At 42.7% G+C, this 11,224-nt stretch overlaps 1 protein-coding gene across 1 annotated transcript in view; it reads right to left on the minus strand.

Annotated features, from left to right (window-relative positions):
- Positions 1-10,634, minus strand: part of ZNF782 (zinc finger protein 782) — a 53,186-nt gene extending 42,552 nt beyond the window's left edge. Inside the window, 4 exon segments of the mRNA XM_066257415.1 lie at positions 1,919-2,045; positions 4,392-4,444; positions 8,748-9,030; positions 10,506-10,634. Of these exon segments, the coding sequence (XP_066113512.1) occupies positions 1,919-2,045; positions 4,392-4,406 (142 nt within the window). The 5' untranslated portion in view covers positions 4,407-4,444; positions 8,748-9,030; positions 10,506-10,634.
- Positions 10,635-11,224: the final 590 nt, after the last annotated feature.

An 11,224-nucleotide genomic window follows, 5' to 3' on the forward strand; every position in this document is an offset into this window, starting at 1 on the left:
GACAGGAACACTGAGCTGTTCCTGTATGTGCCCTGACCAGGGATCAAACAGGCAACCTCTCTGCTTCATGCTCTAATCAACTAAGCTATCTGGCCAGGGCTAAAATAAATTCTTTAGACAGAATAAAAATGCCATTAGGTGGGAATGTATTTATATGTAGAAATAAAGACCACCATAACCTGGAAACATGAGGATAAAAATAATACATTTTCTAATTTTCAGAACTCTAAAAAAAATGGTCAATTATGTTTTAAAACAACAGTATATTGTAAGGTTTATAATATATGATAACACCACAAAAGATGAAAGGTAAAAAGTGTAAGATCCTTATAATATATATGAAGTAAACATTACTGTGTGAAAAGTCAAATGTATGTTGTAAATGCTAGAGCAACCCCATACACTCACAGGAAAGAGCACAGCTAATAAACCACTAATGTAGATGCAATGGAATCACTAAAAATATACAATTAATCTAAGGAAAGCAGCAAAAGTAGAAAAAAGGTAAAAACATATTGGAAAAATATAAATAGTTAGCAAACAGCCACATGATACATTTAAAAGCAACCATATCAGTATTAAAAATGTCTAATCATTGCAATTAAAAGGCAGAGATTAATATAGATTGGATATAAGATCAAGATCCAAGTATATGATGTATACAAGAAATCTGCTTTAAATATAAAGACATAAGATAAGTTATAAGTAAAAGGAACCAAAAAAGATACCATGCTAACATAATAAACAGAAAGTATGAGAAGCTATATTACTATCTAAGTAAAATTCAAAAGAAAGTAATATTATTTGGAATAAAGAGAAACGCTACACAGTAATTCGTCAAGAGGATAAAACAATCCTAAACGTTTTATCATCTTTTAACACTACTTCAAAATACACAAAGAGCCCTGGCCGGTTGGCTCAGCGGTAGAGCGTCAGCCTGGCGTGCGGGGGACCCGGGTTTGATTCCCGGCCAGGGCACATAGGAGAAGCGCCCATTTGCTTCTCCACCCCCCCCTTCCTCTCTGTCTCTCTCTTCCCCTCCCGCAGCCAAGGCTCCATTGGAGCAAAGATGGCCCGGGCGCTGGGGATGGCTCCTTGGCCTCTGCCGCAGGCGCTAGAGTGGCTCTGGTCGTGACAGAGTGACGCCCCGGAGGGGCAGAGCATAGCCCCCTGATGGGCAGAGCGTCGCCCCCTGGTGGGCGTGCCGGGTGGATCCCGGTCGGGCGGGCGCATGCGGGAGTCTGTCTGACTGTCTCTCCCCGTTTCCAGCTTCAGAAAAATACAAAAAAAAAAAAAAAAAAAAAAAAAAAAACCACAAAGAAAATCCTGATAAAACAGAAAGAATGACCAAACTTACAACTACAGCTGGACGTAAAAGCACTTTTCCAACAATTGATAGAACAGGTAGATGAAAAATAAATTAAAACAAAGAAAATTTGAACAGTACTGTTAACCAGCATGACTTACTTCCCATGTATAGAACTGATACATGGTTTAAAAAATGACACAACTGTATGCTGTCTACAATAAACTCAATTCATAAATATATTCAAACATACGTTTTTTTGCTTAAAAGGTATCATTTTTCTTTTGTTGCTTTTAAGATTTTTTTTCTTTGTCTTTAGTTTTCAGAAGTTTGAAAGTCAAGGAGTTCTTCACATAAATTCCTTTTGGTTTATCCTGTATGGAGTTTTCCTAGCTCCTTAAAACCATGGGCATAGATCTTCTGCCAAATTTGGGGAATTTTCAGCCATTTCTTTGAATATTTTTTTTAAGCCTTTCTTTCTGGGTCTCTAAAGACACAAATTTAAGAGTTCCTAGGGCTCTGTTTGTTTTTATTTATTTTCTTCTCTGTAACACTTAAAAAAGAGAGACAGCATTTGCCGTCGAAGGGAGCCACGCGGTAAGGTCTGCTCACCCACTGAGACGAGGTGGCTGTAGTTCTCCAGCGTCACGTCTCGGTACAGGGTCCTCTGAGCAGAGTCCATCTGCTGCCACTCCTCCTGGGTGAACTCCACGGTCACATCCTTGAATGACACTGAGGCCTATAACACACATTTCTAATCGATTGAGGGTCCAGAATCAGGGGCATGGAAAATATTTTTTGAAATTTATTCTCAAGATATTTAATGTTTAGAGAGTTTAAAACAAAATGCTATTATGGCCCTAACTCTGTCCCATATTTTGGGGGATATGTGCACAATCAGTAGAAAAACTTATTATTCTCATGCTTCAATTTATTTATATTTTTAAACTGATTTTTAGAGAGGAAGGGAGAGAGGCAGAGAGAGAAAGCAAACATCAATTTTTTCTTGCTCCACTTATGCATGCTGTCATTGGTTGATTCTTGTATGTGCCCTAACCGGAAATCAAACATGCAGCCTCAGCATGTTGGAATGTCACTCTAACCAACTGAGCTACCCAGCCAGGGCCTATATTTATTTTTAAATTATACAGATATATTGTCACAAAATATGAGAAAGCGTATTACCTTATTTCTTAGGTAAAGTTAATCTAAATAGAATTACAACATACATTTGACTTTTCATACAGTAATGTTTACTTCATATATATTATAAGGATTTTACACTTTTTACCTTTCATCTTTTGTGGTGTTATCATATATTATAAACCTTACAATATACTGTTGTTTTAAAACATAATTGACCTTTTTTTTTTAGAGTTCTGAAAATTAGAAAATGTATTATTTTTAGAGTTGTATATAGTTCCCATACGCCAATGGGTTATGCTGAGCACTCCGGAGAGTACACACATCCTAACTGGAGCTCTCTGCTAAGGTAATGGGAATCAGCGGAGAGATACATGTGATCCTGGGGAGGCATCACACACCACCAGATTTATATTTCAGGAGCAATGTTCTAGAACAGGATTTCTTCAATCTGGCAGTACTGACACTGTGGACCAGATAACATTAGTTTTGCGCAATGCTGTCCCTATGTAGTTTAGGATGTTTATCAGTAGCCCTATCTTCTATTGATTAGATGCCAGTAGCACCCCCAGTTGTGACAGTAGAAGATATCTCTACACAGGTTCCTCAAATAATTAAAAATGAAACTATCATATGATCTAGCAACACTACTTCTGGGTACATATCTTTAGAAAATGAAAACACTAGGCTGTGGCTGGTTGGCTCAGTGGATAGAGTGATGGCCCAGCATGAGGACATCCTAGGTTCAATTTCTGGTCAGAACACACAGGAGAAGCAACCATCTGCTTCTCTCCCCTTCTCTCTCCTCCTACTCTCCTTCTTCTCTTCCCACAGCCAATGGCTCCATTGGTTCGAGCATCAACCCTGGGCACTGAGGATAGCTCTCTTGGTCCCAGCATCAGCCTCAGGTGTTAAAAATAGCTCTGTTGTTTCAAGCATCAGCCCGAGACAGGGGTTGCTGGGAAGATCTCAGTTGGAGTGCATGTGGGAGTCTGTATATCTCCCCTTCTCTTAAGAAAAAAGAGAAATTCAATATAGACTTATCACTAATAAATGTAATAATCAAAATGTTTATGCAAAAAGTCCTCTTGAGGCCTAAATTTATAGGTGAGTTACACAAAATCTAAACATAACATAATTTCTCATCTAAATTATTAGAAAAGGACCAGGAAAGTGCCTCATGTCCTTCCATGACGCTATGAACATGATAAAACAATTGGAAAGGGAAACACTTACAACTAGTAGATAAATAAGTTATGCAGATCTAATGCACAACATAGTGATTATAGTCAATTACATTACATTATAAACTTTAAGTTGCTAAAAAACTAATTCTTAAATGTCCTCAACACATACAAAAATATAAAGATGTGACACAATAAAAGTGTTAGCTAATGCTGCTGTAGTAATCATACTGCAATATATAAATGCATGAAATTATATGTCAATTATATCTCAATTAAAAAAACACCGTATAGTCCAATCCAACTTGTGGATACAAAAACAAACAAAAACCTAAATATAGTATCAGTGAAAAGCCATAGGAAAGTTTGTAAGAAGCAACTTACCACCCTATTAGCAACTAGAGTCTATACAGGAATTCAGGTTAATATTGGAAAACCCATTATATTGTTTACAATATTTGTAAAATAAAGGAAATAAGCTATAACTTTATTTCAGTAGATACACATATCGTATTCAATATGATTCAATGCCCCTTCATGACTAACATGAAATCTTAGCAAACTAGCACCTACTTACCCTGACAAAGGTTACCTACCAAGAGCTGACAGCAAACATCAAAATTAATGGTAAAATGGTGTACATTTTTCCCTCAAGACTGACTTGATCTATTTCTTTCTTTTTTCCATGTAACGCACGGACCCTTCTAAACCTCATAAAGCCATTACAAGGTAAAGTGGGGAATGAATAAGGAGCTCACCTGAGGTCTATTCATTTTCTGGGGCTCTTCCAGTATAGAGAACTGAGGCTCAGCTGAGGGGACAGAATAAAAGACGGGGGTCACAAAAGTTGGCCTGTCTTATAGCTCCTCAATTCATCTCCCCAAGTGTCACAGTCGGGCCTATGCCGTAGGGATCAACCTCTCTGTAAGGCACAGGCCGTCTGGGCCTTGAAAAGACATAGGAAGAATTAGAGGCAGCATCACCTGTCTTGTGAAGCATGAACTGATCATGGGGCTTAAATCTATAGCTTTTTACCTAGTAAACGTGAACTTTTCTCAATGCATGTGTCCTTCTGACTAACACAAAGAAATAAAAACATTAGTTGCATTAAATTACACTAGACACTATTTTCTCCTTTTTTTTTTTTTTGTTGTATTTTTACGAAGCTGGAAACAGGGAGAGACAGACAGACAGACTCCCACATGTGCCCGACCGGGATCCACCCGGCACGCCCACCAGGGGTGGAAGCTCTGCCCACCAGGGGGCGATGCTCTGCCCCTCCAGGGCGTTGCTCTGTTGCGACCAGAGCCACTCTAGTGCCTGGGGCAGAAGCCAAGGAGCCTTCCCCAGCGCCCGGGCTATCTTTGCTCCAATGGAGCCTCGGCTGCTGGAGGGGAAGAGAGAGACAGAGAGGAAGGAGAGGGGGAGGGGTGGAGAAGCAGATGGGTGCTTCTCCTATGTGCCCTTGCCGGGAATCGAACCCGGGACTTCTGCATGCCAGGCCAACGCTCTACCACTGAGCCAACCGGCCAGGGCTAGACACTATTTTCATTAAGATTAACTTATTGTGGTTTTAATTTGCATTTCTCTAATGATTAATGATGTTGAACATTTTTTCATATGCCTATTGGCCATCTGTATGTCCTCTTTGGAGAAGTGTCTATTCATTTCTTTTGCCCATTTTTTTTATTGAATTGTTTGTCTTCCTGGTGTTGAGTTTTACAAATTCTTTCTAAATTTTGGTTATTAACCCCTTATCAGACATATTGTCGAATATGTTCTCCCATTGTGTAGTTTGTCTTTTTATTCTATTCTTATTGTCTTTAGCTGTGCAAAAGCTTTTTAGTTTGATATAGTCCCATTTGTTTATCCTGTCTTTTTTTTTTTATTCAATTTTTAGAAAGGAGAGACAGTGACAGAGAGAGAAAGGGGGGAGGAGCAGGATGCATCAACTCCCATATGTGCCTTGACAAGACAAGTGCAGGGTTTTGAACCAGCGACCTCAGTGATCCAGGTCAACGCTTTATCCACTGCGCCACCACAGGTCAGGCTATCCTTTTATTTCACTTGCCCATGGAGATAAATTGGGAGATATATTGCTGCGAGAGATGTCGGAGAGCTTACTGCCTGTTTTCTTCTAAGATACTTATGGTTTCACGGCTTACATTTAGGTCTTTTATCCATTTTGAGTTTATTTTTGTGAATGGTGTAAGTTGGTGGTCTAGTTTCATTTCTTTGCAGGTAGCTGTCCAATTATCCCAACACCATTCGTTGAAGAGGCTGTCTTTACTCCAGTGTATGCTCTTACCTCCTTTGTCAAATATCAGTTGTCCATAAAGGTGTGGGTTTACTTCTGGGTATTCTGTTCTGTTCCATTGATCTATATGCCTGCCTGTTCTTATGCCAGTACCAGGCTGTTTTGAGTACAATGGCCTTGTAGCAAATTAAAACCACAATGAGATATCACCTCACACCAGTCAGAATGGTGCTCATCAACAAAACAACACAGAATAAGTGCTGGCGAGGATGTGGAGAAAAGGGAACCCTCCTGCACTGCTGGTGGGAATGCAGACTGGTGCAGGCACTATGGAAAACAGTATGGAGATTCCTCAAAAAATTAAAAATCGAACTGCCTTTTGACCCAGCTATACCACTTTCAGGAATATACCCCAAGAACACCACAGCACTGTTTCAAAAGGAGAAATTCAACCCCATATTTATGGCAACATTGTTCACAATAGCGAAGATCTGGAAACAGTCCAAGTGTCCGTCAGTGGACAAGTGGACTAAAAAGCTTTGGTACATATATACTATGGAATACTACTCAGCCATAAGAAATGATGACATTGGATCATTTACAACAACATGGATGGGCCTTGATAACATTATACTGAGTGAAATACGTAAATCAGATAAAACTAAGAACTATATGATTCCATACATAGGTGGGACATAAAAATGAGACTCAGAGAGGCCCTGGCTGGTTGGCTCAGTGGTGGAGTGTTGGCCTGGCGTGTGGAGGTCCTGGGTTCGATTCCCGGCCAGGGCACACAGGAGAGGCGCCCATCTGCTTCTCCACCCCTCCCCCTCTCCCTCCTCTCTGTCTCTCTTCCCCTCCTGTAGCCAAGGCTCCAATGGAGCAAAAGATGGCCCGGGCGCTGGGGATGGCTCCATGGCCTCTGCCCCAGGCGCTAGAGTGGCTCTGGTCGCAACAGAGCGACGCCCCAGATGGGCAGAGCATTGCCCCCTGGTGGGCGTGCCGGGTGGCACATGCGGGAGTCTGTCTGACTGCCTCCCTGTTTCCAGCTTCAGAAAAATACAAAAAAAAGTAAAAATAAAAAAAATTAAAAATGAGACTCAGAGACATGTACAAGAGGGTGGTGGTTACTGGGGATGGGAGGAAAGACAATTTGACTTTGGGCGATGGGTATGCAATATAATCAAGTGTCAAAATAACCTGGAGATGTTTTCTCTGAACATATGTACCCTGATTTATCAATGTAACCCCATTAAAATTAATTAAAAAAAAGGTGCATGCAAAAGAATTAAAAAAAAGATTAACTTAGCAGAAAGATACTCAGTATGCAATATTTTTCTCAAATAATGTGTGTGTGTGTGTGTGTATGTGTGTGTGTGTGTGTGTGTATATATATATATATATATATATATATATATATATTTTTTTTTTTTTTTTTTTTTTAAACACCACAGGGCCTGACCTGTGGTGGCGCAGTGGATAAAGCATCGATCTGGAATGCTAAGGTCTCTGGTTCAAAACCCTGGGCTTGCCTGGTCAAAGCACATATGGGAGTTGATGCTTCCTGCTCCTCCCTTCTCTCTCTCTTTCTCTCTCTCTCTCTCATTCTCTCTCTCTCTCCTGTCTAAAATGAATAAATAAAGTCTTTTAAAAAATTAAATAAAAAAAAGAGAGAGAGGGACAGACAGGAAAGGAGACAGATGAGAAGAATCAACTCATAGTTGTGGCACCTTAGTTGTTTATGTATCACTTTCTCATGTGTTTTGACTGGGAAGCTCCAGTCGAGCCAGTGACCCCTTGCTCAAGCCAGTGACCTTTGGGCTTAAGCTAGAGACCATGGGGTCATGTCTATGATCCCAAGGTCAAGGGGGTGACCCTGTGCTCAAGCTGGATGAGCCCGAGCTCAAGCCAGCGACCTCAGGATTTCAAACCTGGGGCCTCAGTGTCCCAGGCCGACGCTCAATGCCAGTGGTAGTCAACCTGGTCCCTACCGCCCACTAGTGGGTGTTCCAGCTTTCATGGTGCACAGTAGTGGAGCAACCAAAGTATAAATAAAAAGAGAGATTTAACTGTAGTAAGTTGTTTTATAAAGATTTATTCTGCCAAACTTAGAGAAAATCTGACATAAAGTACTTGGTAGGTAATTATTATATGCTTTAACTTGCTGTAACTCTGCTTTATAAATTTTATAAAGTAATGGTATAAATTACTGTGGAACCGGTGAGTGGTTAGAAATTTTTTTTTTTGTATTTTTCTGAAGTTGGAAATGGGGAGGCAGTCAGACAGACTCCCGCATGCGCCCGACCGGGATCCACCCGGCATGCCCACCAGGGGGCGATGCTCTGCTCATCTGGGGCGTTGCTGTGTTGCAACCAGAGCCATTCTAGCACCTGAAGCAGAGGCCATGGAGCCATCCTTAGCGCCTGGGCCCACTTTGCTCCAATGGAGCCTTGGCTGCGGGAGGGGAAGAGAGAGACAGAGGAGGGAGAGGGGGAGGGGTGGAGAAGCAGATGGGCGCTTCTCCTGTGTGCCCTGGCCGGGAATCGAACCTGGGACTCCTGCATGCCAGGCCGATGCTCTACTACTGAGCCAACCGGCCAGGGCCTAGAAAATTTTACTACTAACAGAGATACAAAAGTGGGCGGTAGGTATAAAAAGGCTGACTACCCCTTCTCTGTGCACTGTGCCACCACCTGGTCAGGCTCTCAATAATATTATTTACCCCTAGCGTAGAAAACCCACAAAGAAACCTAGTAAAAGAGATGGAGTGCTGTAAGGCAGCATTTTTTAATTGTTTGTTTCAGCTTTGATGTATTTCTCAAAAAACCCTTTTGATAAGATGCTTTTGGTAACTTACCTGTAGAAGAGAGAGATACTCAGGTTTCTCTTCAGATTGTATAAATCTTTTGTCTTTTACTTGTCGAAGAGAGAAGGCAATGCTTTCCTCCTGACTCTGTCACAAGTTGAATTTCCCTGGACAAGTCACTGAACCTTTCAGACCCAATGTCTTTAAAGCTTTCAAGAAAGTCAGAAATTGAGGATGTTGGGAAATCCCTTGATGTACCATCATTCTGTGACCGTGTGAGTCAGGATGTCACTAGTGCCACATGTGATGGACACATGTGCCAGCAGCACAGCATCTGTAAAGAGTGGTGCATGTTTAGGGAAAGTGGAGAATTTCCTCCCTCTGCCTGGTTACCCCTTACCCCCAGATCTCACTCTCACAAGCTCTCCAATGGAATGGTCCTTCCTGAGCCACCTGCCCCTGGGTCACCCCAGCTCACCTTGCTCCTCTTAAGGCTGGCCCCAGCCCCTACTCCCACCAGTCACTCAGTGTGATGGCTTCTGGAGGTGGTGTATTCACCAAGCCGGTCTCATTCTGGGCAGGGGACTCAAGAGCTGCTTCAGACTATGCAAATCTAGGATCTTCTCATTTCTGGACACTTCTGCCTCTACTCTGAAGCTCTGCAGAGAGGTCTATGGTCAGAAAGCACTCTCTCCCAGGTAAGACTCCTGGCAGAGGTCACCTACTTCCTACTAGGGTTTCTTTGTTTCAAGGAAACCGAAATACAGACCTGAAAAATTTATTTTAAGGGCAAAACTCTTACTCTTAGAATTCATTGTAATATTAGACCTAAGACAGATGAGAATGCAGAAGGGGCCAGGAACCTCTGTCAGACCCATGGGACCCCAGAATACATTTGATGCCTGATACAATGCCATCTAAATTTGTTTCCTTTATATCTTTGGGCATTCAGGGGCAGGTCACTTTGCCTGTGCCTGTGAGGGCTGCGATGCTGGTTTTAGGCATGTGTGTTGTCTAAACAAAACCTGAGACTGTAAGTACAGGCATACTTTGGTTTACTATGCTTCACAGGTGTTGCACGTTTTACGAAATGAAGGCAAGAGGCTCCACAAGAGGCAAAAAGATTACCATTGCTTTATTGCGACAGGTATATATGCAAAGCACTCAAGCCCTTCAACCAGTCAGTGCTCAAGAGGAGAGCACACCGCTTCACCAACCTGAGCCTCTGTGTTTGTTATAGTGGGTGTGGGATTACATCAAGCTATCCAATAAAAAGAACATTAAAGAACGGAGCAAAGTGTCTTCCAAATATAATAGCTGTGACTTAGTGCTTCCTACCTGGCACTTGCATATAAATTTTACAAGTGATGACTTAGATCTAAGTTGCAAAATAACCAAAATAACCACGAAAGAGTCATCAATATCATTTTCAGAAGAAAAAACGGACTCTCATTCAGGTTCTTAATGTGGCGCCTGCCTACAGGTGACAGGGTTGGCATTTACAAACGCCGGGTCCTTCTGGCTTCAGACCTAGACTCACCGCAGACACACCTACGCGCTCGGGCTCGCTCACCGTCCCCGTTATAATCGCGCCTCCCCGACACCGGCTTTCCGGGTCGCTGCAGGCGGGCCAGACACAAGTCCCCACACCCCGGCCATCCCAGCCACCAGCTCCTGACCCGGCTCAGCCCCACCTGCACCCAGAAGCCGGAGAGCACGGCTTCCCGCTGGCCGCCCAGGCGCATACTCGTTGCGTGGGGACTCCCACCCCTTGTCACACGCGCACACCCCTCCCAGCCGGTCCCCTACCTCCGGTCTCATCCAGGCGCAGGCCCTTCACTCTCCCCGGAGACCCAGCGGTTCCCAGATCGCTAGTCCCAAGTCCAGAAAAGTCCCGTGAGGACAGGTTATGGCTGCACTTCCGCAGAAGGAGCCCAGAATCCCCTTCCCAGAGTGCGGGTGAGCCAGAACAGGGAAAAGACTACATTTCCCAGAGACCTCCACGCCCACTTCTGGAGTCTTTTAGTAGACTTCCCACTGTGAAAGCTGGGGAAGATTTTATTATGCTAAGTGAAATAAGCCACTCAGAGAAAGACAAATGACATACAATCTCACTTATATGTGGAATCTAACAAACAATAAACTGATGAACAAAGTAGAAAGAGAAGTATGGACACATGGCACAGAATGACAGCTATCAGAGGGGGTGTGAGCAAGACAGGATCAAAGAAGGTGAAGAGATTAGCATAAAAACATATAGACACAAACAACAGTAACACACAGACACAAACAACAGTGTGATGAGAGCCAGAAGGAAAGAGAGATGGGGGCTAGGTGGAGGTGGGCATAAGGAGGGGAATAAGGACACAAAGAGACTTTGCTTGGGACAATGGACAATGTGATGTGCAGATGGTGTTATATTGCGTTGTACACTTGAAACCTGTATGGTTTTACAATCCAATGTCACTGTAAGGCCAGGAGCTGCCATCGTGGCCATTCACATGCAGGTTCCCATTGGATTCGGGCAG

This window comes from Saccopteryx bilineata, chromosome 2 (genome assembly GCF_036850765.1).
Source record: "Saccopteryx bilineata isolate mSacBil1 chromosome 2, mSacBil1_pri_phased_curated, whole genome shotgun sequence".
Taxonomy (NCBI): Eukaryota; Metazoa; Chordata; class Mammalia; order Chiroptera; family Emballonuridae; genus Saccopteryx; species Saccopteryx bilineata.